We start from the raw sequence: 22,527 nt of genomic DNA on the forward strand, positions 1-22,527 counted from the left end.
AAAATCAGATCACCTCAGCTTGATGTTTAGTATACACTCTCTGGCCACTTTGTTATTAGCACCTGGCCAACTGCTCATTAACACAAATATCCAATCAGCCAACCAGATGGCAGCATGTCAATGTATTTAGGCATGTAGACATGGTCAAGAATTGTTGAAGTTCAAAAGTGATGGTTTGAATGTGACATGGCTGTTTGTGTCAGAGAAGCTGGTCTGAGTATTTGAGGAGCTGCTGATCTACTGGGACTTTCCCACACCACCATCTCCTGGGCTTACAGAGAATGGTCGAAAAGAAAAAATTTCCAGTGAGCAGCGGTTCTCTGGGTGAAAATGCCTTTATTGATGTCAGAGGTCAGAGGAGAGTGGCCAGACTGCTTTAAGCTTATAGGAAGGCAACAGAAATACAAATATCCACATATTACACACTGAACCTTGAAGCAGATGGGCAGAAGACCGCACAACAGGAAACTGAGGCTAAAATTTTAGAGGAATTTTTCCAGCAGCTTGTTGAATCTGTGGCATGGAGAATTAATAAAGTTTTGAAGGCCAAAGGGTACCCAGTACTAGCAAGGTGTGTCTAATAAAGTTTGTGTGCATATTATAATGAAAATAAAATGCAGAATTTTTATGTGTCATGTAGATAAGTTTACAGTTAATGTTAGTGTTTCGCAACATTGATACAAAGTTGAAAAGTAGCCTACATTATAGTGGCTTGGCTGCACAAGTGAAAAGATTTGTTTTGTGACAGCCAGTCTGCTTCTAAAGATGAGCATAGGTATCTACACATGACAGGCGTGACAAGCATTGCATCTAACAAGGATTATTAGTGATGATTGTTTTCATTACAATGATTTATGGTATGGGGACTGGGAGTGAGGTGACCAGTGGTTTTGTGTTTTTTTTTTAATTAAAACATTTTTTCAACAAAATTGCCAGAATCTTGAATAAACTGATCCTGTGGTGGTTCACCCGAAGTCACTTCTTTGGTCCTTTAGTGGCTGATGGTTTGCATTAGATATTGCTTGGTCTGAAGGTTTATTTGAATGTTATCCAAATGGCCAGGGATCTTTTGTTGAAACAGCAGTGTCCGGCCCTGTGTAATAAATGACACCATGACTCTGGACAGGTGGTAGTGGCATAATTTGATAAAATATTCAGCTGTTAATGTAAATGAAACAGTAGTCTGGGTAGAACTGTGATCAGATCAGGCATTTATTTACAACATACAGAAGAAATGACCAAACATTTACTGCTGGAGATGTTGTATCACCTGACCTTTAGGTGGCAAATTTTACAGCCATAAATGCTTGGATATTCTGATATAAATAATGACAACTGAATATTACTGTGAAAAAAAGCAATTCCTTAAGTAACCTAGGGTCAGTTCACCCCAACTATAAGAAAAGCCTTTTCTCCATACCTCCAGTGGTTTCTTGCTATTTAGACACTGATGGTTTTATTGGGGGCTTAAAAAAACTTTAGTTCACTTTGGAGAAGTCAGAAAATACCCTGTTAACATTTTTTCAATGAACTATTTCCTCAATTAAAGAATAAATTCAGTTATTGTTGTCACAGCAACAGCTAATGGAGGAGAGGTGGGTTTAAAATGTTTAATTAGTGCCCTTTTATTCTTTTATGTAAACACATAAAAGCTTTTCATATAATTGAATGAGTGTTTGAATCTTCTCATATACATACATAACCTGTAGCTTAGATGTATAAACTCTGGATTTATGGGCAGCAGATTAACATTTAGTCCTGTTTTTCCTTTGTTTTGTTTTTTCAACTTAATTTGCAATGCATATTTTTCAGGGTGCGTCCTGAGCGCAGGCAGGTCAGCTGAACTCAGTTTAGTTCATCTTTTAGTTTAAGGTGCTGGTTAATAGTTCTGACCATGGTGGATAATCAGATAGTGGATATACTTTAGCAATAGTAGGCTATTAAACTGGAACAAAGGCCACTCTAGAAGGACAAAATGAATAAGAAAAGATACTTTCTGGATCCTCCAGAGGTCAAAGACTACCTGGTCAAAGGAGAAAGATTTACCAAATGGTCAGAGGTGAGTGAATATTTTTTTAAAAATAGAGGTGGTGATTCTTGAATATCAAGCAAAATGATAAGGAGTTTAAATATGCAACAGTAAGGGTTGCTTATTTTCATTATCCTGTGAGCAGGACAGATTTCTCTCCAAAATCCCATAGTTTTTCATGTTTTTTTATACATTAATCATTGAGTTCTTATTTTATTAATCTAAATATAGCTACACACGCTGTTTAAAAGACAATACAGAGTACCCTCAGATGACTACTGTTGTTAATTAGCTCCAAACAAAAATTCTCTTGTCTCTGTCAAAGGACTCAACAAAAACTGTTCCCGTTACCATGAAGATGGATCCGAAAGGGTTTTACGTCTACTGGATGAACCAGAGCAAGGTATTGTAATTCATTTTCACTAATAAATCTGGAAAAAGCCAGTGGTTGCCCAGGAGTATTAAGGTTCATTCAGTGATAGTTAATCAAATCTCAGATTCAAATGTGTGGGTGATGGAAATGTGATTAGGATCTGCTAAAGGCGTGGGATATCTAAGCGCTTCATTCACCACCTTCTGGTCTCAGCAGCCTGTAGAGATTATTGATTAGTGCTGATGTGGGTTCACCGTCCTGCTGCGCTGTGCAGCTGGACTGTTACGTACTCAGTGAAGATGATTAGTCGTCTTTATTCTTCAGCTCGCCAAAACAGAGAATGCATTCAAAGATCCTGAAGTAGCACTTTGCACATCAATAATAAATGGATACTTTCATGGCAACATTGTTGTAAGGTTTGTAATAACCCACACATTACAAAGTAATTATAAAGCCGTTTCTAAATTTTACTGTGCAGTTTCTGTGTTTTAAGTCTGCATCAAAACATTACTGTAATATTGTGTATTAAAAGACAGAGGTTTAATTATTATCAGATGCTATTTCTGTGATTAGAGCAGCATTATTATACCAGGAGTTAGCTAAATGTTACATAGTTTCCACCTAATTTGTTTCATGGTAATAACAGCAGAAATATTGAATATCTGAATCTATCACACTGAACCTCCTCATGATCAATGTGTAACCATGTTACTCACTGATCATGAGGAGTAACCATGCTTTTAGCAACATTTTACTGTTTTATGGCCAAACTAATGCTGCTGCTATTATAGATGCACTAAGATATTACCACTTTGTTAAAGAAAAAAAGATCAGAAAGAACTTGGTATTTGGCAATTTGTAGGTTAAAACAGCTTTCCAATATCCCAGCCTGAAATCTGTTGATTATTATCATAATATTACTCAAGTTTCACTGATGTGCAACATGCTACTGTTTTTTTGTTTTTTTCTTCTGCTCTTTGCCAAAGGATGAGTTGCATCTAATCCATATCTGGACCAATGCCTACATGTTGACTTTAGTATTTGTGATGATTCTTTGCCTCTTGTTTCTAGGAGACAACATTCCTGGATGTTGCCAATATCCGAGATACCAGAACAGGAAAATATGCTAAACTTCCCAAAGTGAGTCCTGTAGTATTATTTAATGTCTGACATTCACAATGATTTAATTGAACCTAATGATTATGCTCTGTGTGTAGGAATCTCTGCAAGCATGCAAATGTGCTGTTGTGTCCTTTGTTTGGCCATTAATATTGACAGACATATTTGCATTGCAAAAGGAAAAAAAAAAAGTGCCGTGGACGGATGAACCCAGGCTACTCCTCCGCTACAGAAACACACAGATGCACTGGCACGCAAAACAAACATAAACACACACCCTACGACTAGGCTGAGTCATGATCGGAGATTTCTCTGAGCGAGTTGCGAGTGAGCTCGAAAGCTGTCAGCTGTGGTTTCATCTCTTTTCCACCCCTCGCTGGCCTCCACAGAGGGCTGCACTATGCAGCCATCATCATCCCTTATGGAAGGGAAATCTAGAAATCTGTTCCCTTAGGGAGAATGCATCATCCCAGATGGGGTGCTGCTTCACATCTTCCTCTTGGGAGGCCCTTTTTGGGGAAAGCTATTCCAATGCTGACATTAGGCCTGCATTTCTGAAAGAATCATAGAGAGGTGACTGTGGAGCAGCATTGGCAGGAAGGCTGCATATATGTATTCTTCCCCGTGTTTGTGTTGTGCTCTACATGACTGCCTAGAGTGTGTGTGTGTGTGTGTGTGTGTGTGTGTGTGTGTGTGTGTGTGTGTGTGTGTGTGTGTGTGTGTGTGTGTGTGTGTGTGTGTGTGTGTGTGTGTGTGTGTGTGTTGTCTACGACTCTCAGTGTGTTGTGCATATGTTTGCATATGCTGGTCAGCATATTTGCCTGTGTCATATTTGCAGCTTTCAGGCTTCCAATCTGTGCAGACCACAAGCGCTACAGATTTAATTTAATTTAATTTAATTTTAGTCAACTAAAACATGAATAAATTGCACATTTCTTTCACTCTTCTGCTTTTTACAGCACCCCAAGGTCCGCAACGTGTTCAACTTGGACTTCCCAGACAGCAACCATCTTGCCAAAACCCTAACTATTGTCTCAGGTCCAGACACGGTGAATCTGACCTATCATAACTTCTTTGCCTCAAAGGAAAAAGTGACACAGGTAATAAACCACTGTGAATTTGTGTTTTGCTGGCTACTGTGTAGTAGCTGTGTAACTTTTTTTCCTCCTTTCTGCCACCAATCCCCACTCATTGCTCAAACACAGCCACAGGCCTTTAGCCATTATACACTGGAGCCTTTGCGTCTCCTCCAATAAGATGCCCCCCTCTCTCCCTTTTAGTCTTTATTAGACTCTATGACTCCAACATCCGGATTTAATTAACTGTAATGAAATCTCGATAGTGCTTTGTTCAAATGCAACATTCATGCTCTCATTTCCTGAGCTAATTCTGTGTTAACACCCTCTAGTGGTGAGCTTCTGATGACCTTTCAAATCCAACTCATGCAGACACTGAATTTAATACAGTACCTCTGTTTGTTTTTGCAATTAAATGCACATCAGAACTGGGCGGACGACATTCTTGCGATTGCCTATAATGCTGCAAGAAACAATGCATGCAGACAGGTCTTCCTGGATAAAATGTAAGTGAACATCATCACGTAATCCGACACAAATAGCTTTTAGATTATGAGTGAACATAATACCACACAATCACATCATGTGCTGGATAACGCATGCTCTGGGAATTCTAATGGAACTACAATTGAATCTTAGATATGTCCGGATTTCTCTTCAGACCAACAAAGATGGAAAGATCCCAGTGAAACAGTAGGTTACAGGACAAACATGTGCTGGTTAATTTGTACAGAAGCTATCAATGTTTCCTACTCAGCACTTCACTGTGTTTTCTCAGTATTTACAAGATGTTCCCTGCGGATAAGAAGAGGGTGGAAAGTGCTTTGGCAGCAGCACAACTCCCTAAAGGAAAGGTCAGAAATGAAATCTACTGTCAAGTGGAACTGCATTTAAAATTTGGGCTCCTTTATTTAGTGGTCTTTGACCATTATAGAATTTCCTTCCCAAAAATGGTTTCTTATTTGACAACCCATCAGCTGATATAAAAAACATTTTTTTGTTCTTTATATATATATATATATATATATATATATACACACACACATTTTTTTTATTTAGTATGACACCATTAAGCCTGATGTGTTCACCGAGGCTGCCTTCAGGACCTTCATGACAAACCTCTGTCCTCGGCCTGAGATCTATGAGATCTTCACTTCCTAGTGAGTAACCTGTAGAAGCATCCTTACTTCATCATTGTATAGCCTGAATTTTACACACCTGAATATGTGTTTCATTTGTAGAATTTGTTTATTCTTTCATTTGTGTTTTGAGACTATTCCCACGTCCACAGACTGTCAAGCAAAAAATAAATAAAAATAAAATTTTCAGCTCAGTGGTAAACCTTTTCATGTGCCATCTTAATATAGCCCTTTCAGAAATGGTCTAATTGTCTATTTTATAGGTATAAAGCAAAATGAATAAATAAATAAATCTTCTTAACATGTTCTAATTTGAACTCAAGGCTAGAGATGCCTTATGTAATATGCTGGCCATGTACTGCCAGTCTGAGCCTGCAGCTCATGCCTTAGCAGCCTTGCCTGAGCTAAAATGGCAGGAAATGAGCCATGATGGGCACGAGGAACGTTAGGGGCATTGCTGATGTGATTGTCACGCCTGGCTGTGCCCTGCCCTCCAGCTCCACCAAGCCCACCATGACGAAGGAAAATTTCACCAAGTTCCTCAATGAGAAACAGAGAGACTCTCGGCTCAATGAGGAACTCTTTCCACGTCTGCGGCAAGACCAGATCAAGGCTCTGATTGACAAGTATGAACCTACCTCCACTAATTCTAACAGAGGTGAGATCCAGTGATGATCATTTTGCTATACTGAAGACTTACAGGCATGATAATGTTTCAGTTGTTTTGTTTCAAATGGTTTACTGTGTGTCTCTTGTTCATCTGCAGGTTTGATTTCTCCAGAAGGTCTTTTATTCTTCCTGATGGGTCCAGAGACATCAGCTGTCATGCAGGACCGTCTGGCCAAGAGTCAGGACATGACCCAACCCATACCTCACTACTTTATCAAGTCTTCACACAACACATACCTAACAGGTCTGATTTTTGCTTCTAAAAAGTGTGAACTAATTCCTTTAATATACTGCTTAAAAATCTTTATTTTTTCTCTCCCTGTGTAGCTGGTCAGTTCTCGGGCGTGTCCTCCCCAGAGATGTACCGCCAGTGTCTGCTCTCCGGCTGCCGATGTCTTGAGCTGGACTGCTGGAAGGGTAAACCTCCAGATGAAGAGCCCATCATTACTCATGGCTTCACCATGACCACTGAGATCCTGTTCAAGGTTGTTACATATGCTGGTGTGCACTCGGTCCCCCGAGTCTTTGAATTCTTTCCTCTGCAACAGTTAACATTATTGTTAACTTAAATATTAAAATGAGCATATCATGGTCATTTTCAGCTCTATATTCTTATTCTTGGATTCAGCTGTTGTACTTTTGCATGATCAGAACAGTTCTGGTGAAGCTGCTGTGCTCACAGCTGAGATGACCATATCAAGGATCTTTGATGTCATATGAAAGAGCAGAAAACACTGGCATTTTTTTGCACACAACTTAATGAGCACCCACCAGTGTAGCAGTCTGTATAGATATTAACAAAAGATAAGGAAAAAACACAACATCTCCACTTTAATATTTTGCAGCCCTTACAGAAAAGCATGATATTGAATATAATCAGAAAGCGAAGCCTCAGTCCAAGTAAATGACCATCATCCTTTTCCTGCCAGCACAGCTCACATGTGCAACATGGCGTCTTCTTGCACACAAAAAGCTGCTCTCACTTATCTTTTATTCATGCTGAAGTGTGCATTTGAAACAAGGTGCAGAAAGTGTAAGTACACACTAACGCACACACAGAGACACACAGGCAGGCCATCCTCTCACACTCAGCACTTCCATTTAAGGGCAGCAGGAGATGAACAGTCCCAGGGGCAGAGACACAACACCTCGGTTCAGTTCACTGACAGCCTCTTTTTGAAACTGACTTCAGAGGGAAACACCTCTGCAGCTTCACATAATGTCATGTCTTCATAATTGTCTCAGTGTGTAATTTTCATTTTATTGTGCCTGTTTTTTGCTGTCTCATCAGCTCATTGAAGTTTTCTATTGTGCTGCTGCCAGTTTCAGTTCTTTAAATATAAATCTAAGACAAGCAAAAGTCCAGTTCAATAAAAAAACAACTAAAACGCCTCTTTTTTGTGACACATGACAGGACGTGATAGAGGCTATTGCAGAGAGCGCCTTCAAGACCTCACAGTACCCTGTCATCCTCTCCTTCGAAAACCATGTTGACTCGTAAGAGCTGAGTTTTTACTTGAATTTGTGTCGTGACGTGCCATTAGAGCAGTGTAATAATGTTCTGATGCACTCATCATGAACAATAGCAGGTATTAATCTGATTTCTTCCAGGGTGAAACAGCAGGAGAAGATGGCCAACTACTGCAAAACCATATTTGGTGATGCCCTGTTAACAGAGCCGCTGGAAAAATACCCTGTGAGTGAGTACGCTGCTGCAACAGAGGCTGCTGTCAAAATAACAGATAAAGTTTATATATGGGGGATTGTTAAACAGACCACATCATGTTACGCTGCGTGACTCAGACAAGTTTCACTATTTAATCACACCAACATGAAGGCAATAAATGGCAAAGTTCAAGTTTCATTGCCATGTTTGTTGTCCTCTGCCTTATCTCTGCTGCGAGACCCTCTCAGATTCCCACCAACAGAGTCTGTCGCCTCCTCTTAGATCTCACTGTGTTTATATTCCTGCGGCAGAGCCAGTGTCTGTTTAACTGTCTCAGATAATATTAGACATAACCAATGTTTTAGAAAAGAGGTCAGCAGACACTTTGAATCCAGACACCAGCTTCTAAAGAATGAAATGCGGATGCTCATTTTGAATTTGATGATCTGATGCCAGCATCTTTTTAAAAATTTGGTGGCTTATGATGCTTTGGAGAACTGTAAATAATGACCAAGAGGAAATAATAATAATAATAATATTAGTAGTAGTAGTAGTGGTAGTAGCATTCATTTTAAAGACTTGTTAGCAAATGAGGGTCTGTGTCTTTTTTCCCAACAAAAGCTTTCCTTGATTCATTAAGACAATGCCAAACTACATTCTGCACATAATATAAAGGGACCTGCCTGAAGTCTGGACCTATCATGTGGGAAACATATTTAGAGTGAAAAATACAATAAACAAAACTCCACTTCGTTAAGCAGCTGATGTCCTGCAACATGCAAATTTTGGGAAACTTTTCTCTTTTGAAACTGCAGCGGCTGCTCTCCTTGGTGTTGTTAAAAGAAGATCTGATGCAAAACAGTGGGAAGCATGACCCTGTTCCAACCTCAGCTCTGCTTTGTTTAGTGCTCACAGTTGTTAGCATTGCACAAGTCAAACTAAGTTTATTATATTTAGCAGCAACACTGAAAGCATGAAGGAACATTTATGTAAATGCTTCTGAAAAAACAATATCAAGGATTATAAGTTTGGTGTTGTGAAATTGAAGCTATGTCTCTGAACATTTACTATTTTGTCACTGTTTAATCACGTTTCTTCTTGTATTTGTCTCTAATGTTTAGCTGAAGCCGGGTCAGCAGATCCCCAGCCCATCTGAGCTCATGGGTAAGATCCTCATCAAGAACAAGAAGGGCAGCCACGAGAAGCCGGCCCAAAATAAGAAAACTACCACAGCAGCCACCGACCAGACTGCAGCCACAGCTGCACCCACCCAGGGCTCGAACACCCCTTCCCAGGATGATGCCAACCCAGCGCCTAGCACCCAAGAGACCCAAGATGAAAATGACAAATCACAAGGCAAATTCAGTTATATTCCAAAATTAGACACGTGATTTCATTTCCATGTGTCACTGACACCATGTTTTTATGTTTAACCAGAAGCAGATGTGGCTGTGGAGGATACCGAGGAGCAAGAAGAAACAGAGGAACAGGATGAGGAGAAAATGAAGACATCAGATGAGGTAAATACTTGTTTTACATTGTTTGCTTCCAGCCAGAAGAGTCCAAATATAAGTTAATTTCCTTCCAATCCCTCACAGGGCACTGCTGGACAAGAAGTAACAGCATATGAGGCAATGTCATCCATAGTCAACTACATCCAGCCCAACAAATTCATCTCTTTTGACAACGCCAGAAGTATGTCAGTGAGCAATGAGTTTAACCTAAACTCAGACAAAATACATACAGTTGTGAGTAACCCTGGTAACGTGTCATTTTCTTCTTCCTTCACAGAGAAAAACAAGAGTTACTCCATCTCTTCTTTTGTGGAGACTAAAGGGGAGGCAATGATTGCCAAGAGTGCTGTTGAATTTGTTGAGTATCCTTTAATGTCATGTTCCCAAAAAAATGCAAATGTATTTAAGTATTATGAATTTGGCCTAAAGACAAATATCTGTATTCAGTTTATTGGGGTCAGAGAGGGAATAATTGAATAAAATCACAGAGATATAAATTCATGTTTCCTAAGCTGTCTTTCTAAGATACAATAAGAGGCAAATGAGCAGGATTTACCCCAAAGGAACAAGAATGGATTCCTCCAACTACAATCCCCAACCTTTTTGGAACGTTGGCTGCCAGATGGTGGCGCTCAACTACCAGACAATGGGTAAAAATGGATACGTGACACTGGAATTCGCTCAGAAATATAATTATTGCCCGTCATAAATGTTTGTAACCGCCTGCCATTCTTGTTTAATTACAGTTTTCTGACAAGCTGATAGTAGTTAGTGTTCTTTAAAGATTTAAAATCTGTTCTGTTTTTCACCACAGCGGGTCAGTGTTGCACCTTTTTGTGCCGCACAGGCCTCTGCTCACTGCCTCCCTTTAAGCTGAAGAGAAGTGGCATGAATGGCCTGTTTGTGTCTGTTGTCAGATTTCCCCATGCAGCTCAACATGGCCCTGTTTGAATTCAACGGCCGAACAGGCTACCTCCTCAAGCATGACGTTATGCGTCGCAGTGACAAGAAGTTTGACCCTTTCTGTGACAGGATCGACACTGTTGTGGCGAGCACACTGACCATAAAGGCAGGTTCACAACCTTGTTATAGTCTTTCTCACTTTAACCGTCAGTGTAGATGTATTCAGCACAGGGGTCGTGTTAAAAAGAAACTATGAATTAAAAAAAAATCTAAGTAATTGATTTTCAAGCTTCAGGTAGACATTTCTCACATTTAATTAAGCTGCATCATTTCTGATATTGTTTTGCAGAGAAACTCATCAAGAATTAGTGCAGTATGTGTATAACAGATGGCTGCTTTTGCTCTTAAACTGTACAGTAAATTAGCATTAGTATCCTTGGAAAGTCTGCCTGTGTTGTCCTTGAGTCATAGGTTACAAAAAACATTATTTGACAATAATACAAAGACAAATTATCCATTGTTAGACTTTATGAAATTTTCTTTTTTTTTTTATGTTGCCAGTATTGTTTCACAGTTAGAATTTGTTTACCACTATGTTGCTTCACCTTACATCTGTCTTGCTTGATATAGGATTTCAGCTGCTCAAAAGTCCAGATATTAATACATCTAGCCAGCTTATATGTATAAGTCATTTAATCGTATCTACTTGTCTCTCTAGATCTATTCGGGGCAGTTTCTTTCTGACAAGAATGTAAAAACAGGGGTTGAGGTGGAAGTGATCGGGCTGCCAGGAGACCCCAAGAAAAAATATCGCACCAAATGGTCCACCACTCCCAACGCCATTAACCCCGTGTGGAACGAAGAGCCTTTTGTTTTTGAGAAGGTGCGTGTTAACACATCAAACAAGCACAAATACAGTACCGTGCAAAAGCCACACCTCGTTTCTTTATATCTTGCTGGGAAAATGGGTGCAGCAATTTACTGAAATGTGCAAACATAAATGGAAATACAGTATATAAGGCACAGCCAGAGTTTGTATCATTCTAACAAGCATGAAGGTCAATATTTGGTGTGACCACCTTTATTCTTCAAGTCAGCCTGAATTCTCTGAGGCAGCTTTCTTCTCATTTTCTTTAAACATGCTTCAGGAATAGTTCTCCAGGTTTCTTGAAGGACATTCAAAGTTTGGTTATTGGCTGCTGTTTGTTCTGATCCCACACTGTTTCAATAATGTTGTTGTTCATGCTCTGGAGAGGCCAATTCACGACTGCTAGTGCTGCACTGTGCATTTTTCTATCCAGGTATGCATTTACTGCACTGGCAGTGTGTTTGTCATCATTATCATGCTGAAAAATGAAGCCATTGCCAATCAGACACTTTCCAGGTGGCATTGCATAGTGGATCAAAATCTGATACTTTTCTGAGTTCATAATTCCCCAACAAAAGTGTTGTACCCCTCTCTCCTGACCTCCTCTGTCACATAGGCATATATACTCCCTCTGTAATATTTAGATATCTGTATTATGCTTGAATCATTCATAGGTCAGTGCTAAGTGGCTTAACACACACACACACACACACACACACACACACACACACACACACACACACACACACACACACACACACACACACACACACACACACACACACACACGTATAGGTACAGGGACTGCACTGTTAATGACTGAAAAAGCAGCCAATGTCCAAAGACCTGCAGAAAGCCTGGAGAACTGCTGCTGCTTGGAAGCAAAATACAAATAAGTGAGGGGTGACTCAAGACTTTTGCACAGAACTGTACATAGAATGACTGTATTTGCCACTGATGTATGTGTCATTATTGTCATGGTTAGATCTTGCTGCCAGAAATGGCATCTTTAAGAATTGTTGTTCACGAAGAGAACGGGAAGTTTGTGGGACACAGAATCATTCCTCTTGATGCCATCCAGTCAGGTCAGTGAATCTGAGACTACTTGAATTCAAACATCATATAATATACATAATTTAAAACACTGAGTCATTCTATCCCTCAGAACATTTGTCAGCTTGTTTTAACCAGCTTCTGCATCAGCCAAGCGAGTGCCTTGTTTTTATTTCACTAAGGTTTTATTTTTATGCCCCGCAGGCTTCCATCACATCTGCCTGCGCAGTGAGAGCAACATGCCCCTCACTCTGCCTGCTCTCTTTGTGTACATTGAGGTCAAGGACTACATCCCTGCTGCCTTTGCGGGTGCTTAGCTTTTCACTTTGTGCTTTAGCAGAAGAAGAAAATCTCTGCTGCAAGTGAATACTTGTTGCCAGAGTGACAGAGAGAGACAAGAGTAATGTAGTTTGGATGTGTGGAGCTTGGAAGCATTTTATTTCATTCTTTCTTTTCTTATCTACATTTACATTTGGTTTAAGCATAAATCACTGGACGCTCATGAAATTATTTGTTTTGCAGATTTCACAGATGCCTTATTTAATCCGACAAAGGGCACAGAGAAAACCACAAAGCCCCCCAAACAGGTACAAAAAAACATAAAGCAGCTAAAACTCAGACATCATCCACTAAAAATGATATATCAGTAAAATCTCTGGATTTCCTATAAATCCTAACAACACTGACAGTTCCTGGAAGATGACCAGCTTTTCTAGATTGTTATGTTCCGGTCCTTTTCTTCTTTTACCCCCACAGTCGTCTTCTGACTATGTGTCTCCCTATGAGTTGCCTCTTGTGGCCCAGCCCCCCACAGACCAAGCTAAAGAAAGTGAAGCTCCTGCTGCGGGTAATGAAGCTTTAGAAGGTGACAGATCAGAGCTTGTGTTATAAAGATTTTGTGCTTTTCTGTGGCTCATACACTTGGTCTCAAAGCCAGTATATTTGAAGGTGTATTTGATCATTTGATGACTGATCACTGCCTCCTGTAGAAAATGCTGCATCTGAATCTACACCCCCCACTGATGCCGCTGACCAGCCACCCCAGTCTCCACCAGAAGCTGGTGCTGAAGAAGCTAAAAATGAGGAAGAAAACAAGGCCGAGCCTCCTCAAGCTCTTGATAAAGCTCCAACTGAAGATGCAGCACCATCTGAAACCGTTCCTGAAGATGCTCCTTCCCCTATGGAGGCTGCTCCTGAGACAAAAGCAGACCCAGAGCCTGAAGCAACTCCTGAAGCCAAAGAAGACCCAGGCACTGAGTCTAGTACAAGTCAAGAACCTGACAACAAAAAGGAAGCAGAAACTGCTAGCGCAGCAGAGCCTGCCACTAAAGAGTCTGCAGCTGAAACACCTCCGCCCGCAGAACCTGTTGGAGAGCCTTCTGCTGGGGCCGTTCCCTGCCCAACAGTTGCATCCACAGAATCTGCAGGATCAGGTGAGTCATCTCAGCCACAGATGGGCAGCAAACACTGCGGCACTCATTATAGTTTCCCTATTGTCAACACACTCAAGATAAAAGCTGTCTGACAAGGATAATACAGAACAATTTAGAGCTATTTTTTTGTTGAATAGATTCATTATAATTGCATATCCAGTGCTGAAAAGTAAGAAGACTCCACACACAAAAAAAAACCTTTGTGTTTATGCTGCAGAGCCTTCGACTGTGACTACTGAAGAACTAACACAGCACAAGAGCTATCTGAAGGTCATCAAGCGTCAGGAGAAGGAGATAAAAGAAATAGAAAAGAAGTATCAGAAAAAAGGCGAGGACCTGATTCAGAAATACTCTGACAGTTTCAAGGCCATCAAGAAGAAGCTTTCAGTGAAGAAAAAAGAGTAAGGGCATTTTTATTTTCCAAAATATGTTGCCAAGTAAATACATAGCTAAAATATGGGAGGGTGTTTGTCAAACGAGATTTTGATAATGCTGCAGTCCTAACAATCCTGTTTCCTGCAAAGCAGCACTGAAATCTGCACAAGTTAATACTGATTCACTAATAAAGTTGTTTTTGTCAGGAGTATTAACGAGACTACATTTAGAAACACGAGGAATACTCTGCAGCTAATGTGTGCTTCTAGCTGACACCGAATATTAAGATAAAGATGAAGAAAACAACTAAATGAGTGTAAGGTCTGCAGTGCTCCACACTGAGCTAACCATGTGTTACTAAAGGCCAAATGAGCATTTCAGTGTAAGCTCATGGTTGTCAGCTAGCGCCTGTATCAAGAAGGGCAGCGGCTGTTAGTCGATAAACCGTATTCCCTTTGCATCCTGATTTGTTGTGTCATGTTATTTTTCCCACCAGGGGAGGTGACAACACCTCTGAGTCCAATGTGAAGAAAGAGCGGGTGCAGGAGCTGAAGGAAAAAATGACGTTGGAAATAAAAGCACTGTTTACTGAGCAGTATGATCAGATGAAGAAGAAGAAGGAGCAGTGTGCAACAGAGGTTAGTAAAACAGAGCATTTAGACTGAGGTTCCCTAGCTTCATCAGTGGTGAGAATGAATTCTATACATTATAGGAGAATACTCTGCTTAAAGCTGCACTAATCAATATTGTAATAATTAACAATGAACCACATGATTACTTGCAAGTAAAAGGTCTCCTCAGCTCTACAGAATATTTCAGGAGCTTATCAGCTCATTATTTTGGTCTTCTGACTCACAAACATAGTGTTTGTTCAGTGGTTCACTCTCTACATGCGGCAGGCAGCTGTTTCCAACCCCAATCAAATCTATTGTGTTCCACCTGCCCCAAAAACCAAACATCAGGCAGAAAAGTATAACTACTAAATGCAGTAAAGCCACAGTTTCCACATATGCTGGAAGACAGTAAATCAGGAGATTGGCTATCAGGGAAACATGAGTCCAGAGAAATACTGCAGTTCTGTCTGCAGGCTATATGAATACTGTTAAGCCCAACACTTTAGCCACAACCACTATATACACTCGCAGGCCACTTTATTAGGAATGTCTTGCTAGTACGCGGTTGGAACCCCTTTTTGCCTTCAGAACTGCTTAAATCTTCATGGCACAGATTCAACAAACTGCTGGAAACATTCTTCAGTGATTTTGGTCCATATTGACATGATAGCATCACACAGTGGCTGCAGATTTGTCAGCTGCACATCCATGATGCAAATCTCCTGTTACACCACATCCCAAAGATGCTCAATGGATTTAGATCTGGTGACTATGGAGGCCATTTTAATACAGTGAACTCACTTTGGTGCTCAAGAAACCAGTTTGAGATGATCTGAACTTTGTGGCATGGTGTGCTGGAAGTGGCACCTGGTTTGGTCTTCTGCTAATGTAGCCCATCTGCTCCAAAGTTTGTCATATTGAGCGTTCAGAGGTGAGTGTTTAAAGAGGTGTACTTAATAAAGTGGCTAATGAGTGTAAATCAGTTAAGATATGATTTACCGCAGTTTACTTAAAAAGTTGTATGTTGATGAGAAATTATTGACTATTGGAAAGTAGTCTGATGATATTATTTAAAGAGATTCTGATATGAAAATTAAAATACAATTTTTCACACATGTGGCCCATCTTTAAAAGAAGTAGGCTCATCCACTAATAATGCCATACATTAAAACTGTTACTAGAACTATAATGTTAATCTTTGGAGCTGTCACCTTCCTGCTGTTGTTTATCACTTTCTTAAAGGCATCAAAGGTGTATAATATTTCTCTCCTGTCTTTATAGTATAAGGTGGCTCATAAAACTAGTACCTCAAAGTGAAACTCTGATCCTTGTTCTAGTGTTCCTCTTCCTACCATTGCTCTCCTAATCCTGAAACCTCTGTGATATATTTACTTATTCACTTATTTCAGTGGTTCAGGATGTTCTCACTATTCTCGTGTTGAACATTTGTTGACATTGCTACTCAGAGCGATTCAAGTCTCATCACTTGGAGCTTTACCCTTACTGTGACTGCACCGTTTCCTTATTCTGTTGTGACAGAGACTAGCCAAACTGATGGAGATGGCCATGGAGAGACACACCATTGAACTGAAGACCCTGGAGAGGTGTGAGCACACATGCAACACATTTGGGACATGATGCACACATGAGGGAGCAGAAGGCTTTGCTGAGTCTGTCCAATCTGTCCCTTCAGACTTTGCTGTGACACTGTGTGTGTTTGTGTGTTATTTGAGGTGAAAAATTTGACATTTTGCAAAAGAAAATACCTCAAATAAAGAATGAATCACCTCAGCAGGCGGGTCTTCCAATGTCCTTGGCTTGGCTTATGGTGTTATACGTGTGTATGTGTTATCCCAAGTCCTCAGCTGGCAGATGGTTATCTCAGGACAGCCATTATCTAGCAGGTGTTTAAACAGCAGTAGGGAAGCAAAGGCAGCCCTGATCATCTACCTGTCCACTCACAATAACACAGCATTCAAGCCTTCCTTTCACTGTAAAGATAAGGTCACATAAGACGCGTGAAGCCACACATCACTCGATTATAGGAAAAAATAATGTTCATAGGGTCGCTTTTCATTTTAAGAGTTTAAATCATTACATGCTTGTTTTGCAGTGAAACCAGAGAAAACAAGAAAAAAGCCCAAAAATGTTCATCCACAGACAAAGCAAAGTAAGTTCACAACATTCAGTTTTTCTCCATCACTCTAAGTTACAATTTATTTTACAAAGAAAAAAAAATGAAGTAGTGCCATGTGACCGAGGGGTCAGAGGCTAAGCTGCTTCACGCGCCCTCTCGTATTTCTTTTCTAACATTGTGTACAAGAGGACTAATTAACGATAATTCTTTTCATTTAGGCTGAAAAAGGCAATGAGCACTGAGATGTTGGATGAAGCGAGTCAGGTGAATGATGCGGTAAGTATAGAAACTGTAGTATGTGTGTAAAATTAAAGGCGCAGATTGATATTTCTGGAAATCTCTACAACCAGAAAAAGGATTAACTTAGCCTAGAAAAAGGAAAAATTGGGCAAACCCCTTGCAGAAGTTATAAAACTCGCATTAATAACTTGTAATCTTTTTTGTTACATTTAGACAACACAGATGATATTTTTTTATTACTAAAGGCACCTGAAAAGTATTAGTATTGGTAGACTGAATAAATAACATAATAACATATTATTACATTGGTTTTCTATAAACTCTGATCCTTTTCTACACATTACAATACAACATTGTAATTAAAAAGCATTTCAAGGTAAAAAATATTAAGGATTTTCTCCTTCTGGAAGAAAAACTGGAAGCTCCAGTTTCACTGTGGCTCTCTATACACACTGTTGGCTAGTAACTACTGGTGTTCTGGCAATAGATAACCCCGCAAATCATGTGAGAATGCCAACTGTTGCACTTTCATGCACTAAAATAAACATGAAAGGCAAGCAGCTTCTACTGCACAAAAGGCAAACAGGAGAGTACCGAACAGGCAAGTGCATTGCAACAGCGTAGCCAGAAGAGAGAAGTATGTATGTTTCAAACAAGCAACATCTTCAGTTGCCAGAATATTAAAGATTATTTTAAAGCAATTGACCTGAAATTTTTAAGCTCATGTGTATAACTACCATATCCATATCTGAAACAGCATCAGTACTACAGTATAGGGAATTTTAATTGTGTACTAAAGGTTAAAAATGCTAAGATTTGAACCAAGCATGGAAAAATAAGACCCAAGGCATGTTAAAGCCTTTTTCTTTCACACAGCTGTAGTTACACCCACACACGCTTGAACATGCACACACATATTAACCCACACTAGGCTCGCATACACAAACTCACACACACTTTTACCCAATGAGTAAAGTGCAGCGGGCCCTGACCATAGGCCAGGCTTGTCCATTACTCAGAAGCTGTTTACAAGCTAATCCATGTGTGGTCGATGACTCACTGAGCTCTGCTTTTGTTCCTCTGTTGGCTCATCAAGATTCAGCCATGATGCATCTGGGTTAAAGACCCAGCCATTTCACTCTGCTCCTCTCAGATCGACTCAGTCTAGATGGCAGAACCCCCCCCACCCCCGTCATCCCTCTGCACATTCGGGTCACATTGCAGCTGGTGTTGATCTACTTAATCAACATTTCCCCATTAATTACTGCAGCTATTAATAACACAATCACTTGTTTAATCAGCACAGGCTCAGTATTGAATGCCCAAGTCTAAGCGGGGTTCTGTAATCTAACTCGACAAGAGCAACCTGTGACTTAACTGCATTGATTCTCTCTCAGGTTGCATCCATAGATCCCATGGGTACATATGAGCAGATGAACTGCTTATATAGACACACTAACAGTCTTTATCGCACACTTGACACCACATGCACACTCTCATTTGCTCACACAGACTCAAAACCACAAATCGATAGTGTTTTCCAGTAGCAACATGTTTTCTACTTTGCTGTATTGTTACAGTCTTCAGATTACAGTCCACAGCAAGAGACTCTGATGAAGAAACAGGCTGCTACACTGGAAGAAATCAAGACCGTAACCCATCAGGTACACACAGTGACACTAGGGTACACTTGTCTTTTTTGCTCTTAGAAAGATGTTTCACAGAAATTATGGCTCTTAGGCAGAAAATATGCTTTTGCACATCTTATTTGTGTTTCCACTCAATCTGCAGATTTGTAAAAACTTCTGATGACAGCCAAAACATTAATGCAAACTCTGAGAGGTCCTTGAGTCATAATAGAAATGACTATACTTTATTACTGTGGGTTTTTTTTTAACTTGTCATATAGAAAATAAATACCTGTCCTTGCCTCCTCTAGCAGTTCCCCAGTCCTTTAAAAAAGTCTCCATTGCCTGCATAAGCTCTTACCTTGTTTTCCCTGCAGGCCTACCCCTGAGCTAACGAAAGTATGAGCATGTCATTTGTGTTTGTACTCAGATATCCAAAAGACTGTCCTGCACTTCCACTATTGCATGCCATGTATGTTATACTGAGAGTCCAGTGTGTCCTGTATATGTGAGTAAAAATACATAATGACGGGAGGGTTGACTTGGATGTGATGAAACCTGCAAAGCCATATATACACGCTGACTACAGCTCCGGTCACACAAGCCTAGAGACTGGTCAGCAACCCCCTTGGCAATTCAAAATCCTTGTGAGCTCCAGCAACTGTTGAAGGAGCGAAATGCAAATTTTAATTCCCGAGGTGGTTTAATATCAGGGAATACACATTTCCCCTGTATTGCTCTTGACTATTACTGTAGAAAGTCATTGTTTAATTACATACCTTTGATATGTTCATTGTTCACTAAACTGGACAACATAATTTAGAAACCTAGCAAACTAGCATTTCGACTCCTGGAGAATTTGCTGTGAGTCATTTGAAATCAGAAAAGTTGGGGGAAGTGTCACATTTTTAAGTTACCTTACAATCCTTTCATGCATTGGCAATAAAAAAGAATTTTAAGAATAAAAATGTACTTCTTATCCTAAAATTATTACTACATTCATGCACTTATCTACAATCCAAACTGTACCAACCCCAAATTCCTGTTTTTCAAATCCACTGCCAACCGTGGCCATCTGTCCAATCACCGAATATACGTAATGCTGTGGCGTGACACATCCACTTTGGGGGATGGAGAAAGTACACATCAAGCTCCCACCGCTGTAAATGATGTCAGAACGCTTTTTCTGACAATACTTTGCTTTGAATTGGTGAAATCCTGGCAGTTATTATTGTGAAAAGAGGTGTGAGATAGCTTAGACATTGACGTGCGAATGCCAGATGGATGGTGTGTTTTTATGCCTCATCAGTAGTATTAGCTTACAGATACTCGATATTGTCGGAGGCAGTGGAAGGAAATCAAGAGACTTTAAAAACAAAGGGGTGAATGAGGAGAACTAATGTACACAGCTGTATTTAACATTACTGACTGAATATTGAGCCATTTTTCACGGCGGTAAATCGGTCACTCCTATTTGCAATCAATCAGTCACTTTTGGTATAAACCGCTTTGAGGTCGATCTTTGTTTTTACTTGTGCCAGCACAGAAATGTATTCTCCAAAGATTATGATAAGCACCTGCTGAATGTGTGAAATTCTGAAAATGTCAGCCCATTCCCTTGATAATCCTCTGACTAACCTTTGGCCCTTGTGTTGGCAGCTCAATCAAGAGGCCCTGAAGGAGCATGATCAGAAAACAAAGTTGCTGGCACGAGAAGCGAGAGGGGCTGTTAATGTATGTGTGGGGGCGCACTTCCCTGAATTGGTCGACGAGGCTGGAGACAAGAGTGCGGGGGGCTATGGAGATGTCTTTCTAGGTTAGATGTGCCTTTTAATCACAGACCTCTCTGCCTAACCCTGCTATAACTTTTTTTTTTTTTCCACTTTTATAACTGTTTTCAAACTGTTATATAACCTATAATCTGGGCACAAATATGAAATAGTAGAAGATTATTTAATAAGGGGTTCTCAGAGTGAAGTTGCAATTTTGTTGTGCTAATTCATAGGTAGGTGTATTCTTTAGGGAGCTGATGATGTTTTCACAAATGTCCGGGTAGTCCAAAATTAGATGATTTGCAAAGATTCTTTTTTAGTTTCTGTTTTATTCTTTTATTTCTGTTTCTTTTCACCAATGGAAAAAAGCACCTTAAATTAGGCTGCAAAGGGACAAATATCTTGCAGATGAGGGCTCTGTGCTAAAAGCCTTAGAGAGGTGCTTGTGGTCTCCTTTCTGTTCTCTTAAGTTAAAAATGGGACCAAATGCAGTGCTAAAAATAGGTTATCAGAGTCTGCAGGGCTGAATGAGACAATGACTCCATTTGTCACACTTCAGTTTGCATGTGTGATAAGAATTCACTCGGACTCTGTGATGTAGCCACAATGTAAGATTTGCAGAATGAAAAAGGTAAATTTACTCTGTAGCTTGAAGCTCCTATGATGCCGGTTGCACGTGGACATGTGGAACATCCTGTATTGCATGTAAAACATGAATATTAGGTTTGAAAAAAGTGGGAGATAGCTTACACTCTATGTTCAGTGATTTTTTTTTGGTATACCCTCAGGAATTTCTATTATTTTACTTCTGTGATAAATTGCTAATTAATAAACTTACAGTCACTCTAAATATGTTATTTTGCTTTATTTTTCCAGAGAACTAAACTGTTCCAGTTTTTCTATTTACATTTTATTATACCTTTTTTTTAGAGGTTGATTCAGTAAATTTCTGAAGGGAAAGTTTGACTTTCTCAGTTAATTCCTAACATACTGTAATGACTTTGGCTTAGTTTGTGCAATGAAGTGATTTACATACTTTCCCCTTCTCTTTCCTGCTCTCTACCTGCTTTCATCCATTAAAGGCAAAAAAAACCAAAAAAAACATTAAGTCAACTCTCTCTCTCTCTCTCTGTGGATTGCTTCAAACCTCTATGTTAGCAAGTGTAATTTGACACATTATGGCCTGATTCACAATACTACATAATTGCTGTGTGATGGATCATGTGGTCTTTTCAAAATAGTGCTATAATAAAGGCACGTGAATCAGAGATAATGCTGGGTAAAAAAAATAAAATAAATAAATCCAGAAACTGCAGTGTTTCAGCTTAAATTTTGGCTTCTTATACAGTGCATCCCTCATATTAGCGAAAGGCACTTGTTATTTTTTAAGCATTTACGTGCACATGCATGCATTTATTAATGAATGCAGCTTTTCTCTGACTCAAGAGCAATCTGTCCATTTATTTTATTTCCTTTTCCATGTGACACTCTTCTTCTGAATCAAATGACATGAGTGACATTTCAAAGTGGAGGATCTGGACAAATCTCTAGGAGACACAGCTTGTGCCCGAGAGTGCTGCCACCTCATGTACAACACAGATGAACTGTTAGCTTTCGGGTGTGAATCCAGTCAGCCCTGAATCACTGGGCTGATAATCTTACATAAGGATGAAGACATCTCTGGCAGTTTTGTCTCAAACCAGCTGGAGAGGGATGGCCTGAGCAGGATCTCACACCGACAGGGAACACTTGGCAACTCAGTGACACTCCATGAAAAGTCAAAAGGAGGAGGAAAGCACTTCCGATTTCACATACAAATAAATCAGGGAGGGGTGGCTGTGGCTCAGAATGTAGTGCAGGTCACCTACTAATCGGAAGCAGATGGAAAGTTTAATACTGATTGCATGAAACCTAGATTT

General features: G+C 39.9%; 1 protein-coding gene across 1 annotated transcript; it reads left to right on the top strand.

Annotated features, from left to right (window-relative positions):
* Positions 1-1,975: 1,975 nt before the first annotated feature.
* plcb2 (phospholipase C, beta 2) lies at positions 1,976-21,478 on the top strand. The gene is made up of 32 exons (XM_030719095.1): positions 1,976-2,059; positions 2,355-2,432; positions 3,474-3,542; positions 4,481-4,621; positions 5,024-5,103; positions 5,237-5,290; positions 5,376-5,451; positions 5,657-5,757; positions 6,234-6,394; positions 6,503-6,649; positions 6,733-6,890; positions 7,820-7,902; positions 8,017-8,101; positions 9,193-9,406; positions 9,506-9,591; positions 9,670-9,766; positions 9,863-9,947; positions 10,111-10,235; positions 10,503-10,654; positions 11,207-11,371; positions 12,342-12,441; positions 12,614-12,718; positions 12,932-12,996; positions 13,166-13,256; positions 13,399-13,842; positions 14,060-14,243; positions 14,714-14,855; positions 16,371-16,435; positions 16,945-17,001; positions 17,187-17,244; positions 18,789-18,872; positions 20,496-21,478. Exons 1-32 carry the CDS (start codon positions 1,976-1,978, stop codon positions 20,655-20,657), a joined length of 3,798 nt encoding a protein of 1,265 aa, XP_030574955.1. The 3' UTR covers positions 20,658-21,478.
* The last annotated feature ends 1,049 nt before the right edge of the window (positions 21,479-22,527 follow it).

The sequence above is a fragment of the Archocentrus centrarchus genome, chromosome 22 (assembly GCF_007364275.1).
Source record: "Archocentrus centrarchus isolate MPI-CPG fArcCen1 chromosome 22, fArcCen1, whole genome shotgun sequence".
NCBI lineage: Eukaryota > Metazoa > Chordata > Actinopteri > Cichliformes > Cichlidae > Archocentrus > Archocentrus centrarchus.

Bases quoted from the DNA above. Each gene is read 5' to 3' on its own strand.
- plcb2 (XM_030719095.1), top strand. From the start codon at position 1,976: ATGAATAAGAAAAGATACTTTCTGGATCCTCCAGAGGTCAAAGACTAC. The intron at 8,102-9,192 runs GTGAGTGAGTAC...TCTAATGTTTAG, and splicing joins AGCCGCTGGAAAAATACCCT to CTGAAGCCGGGTCAGCAGAT. The intron at 14,856-16,370 runs GTTAGTAAAACA...CTGTTGTGACAG, and splicing joins AGGAGCAGTGTGCAACAGAG to AGACTAGCCAAACTGATGGA.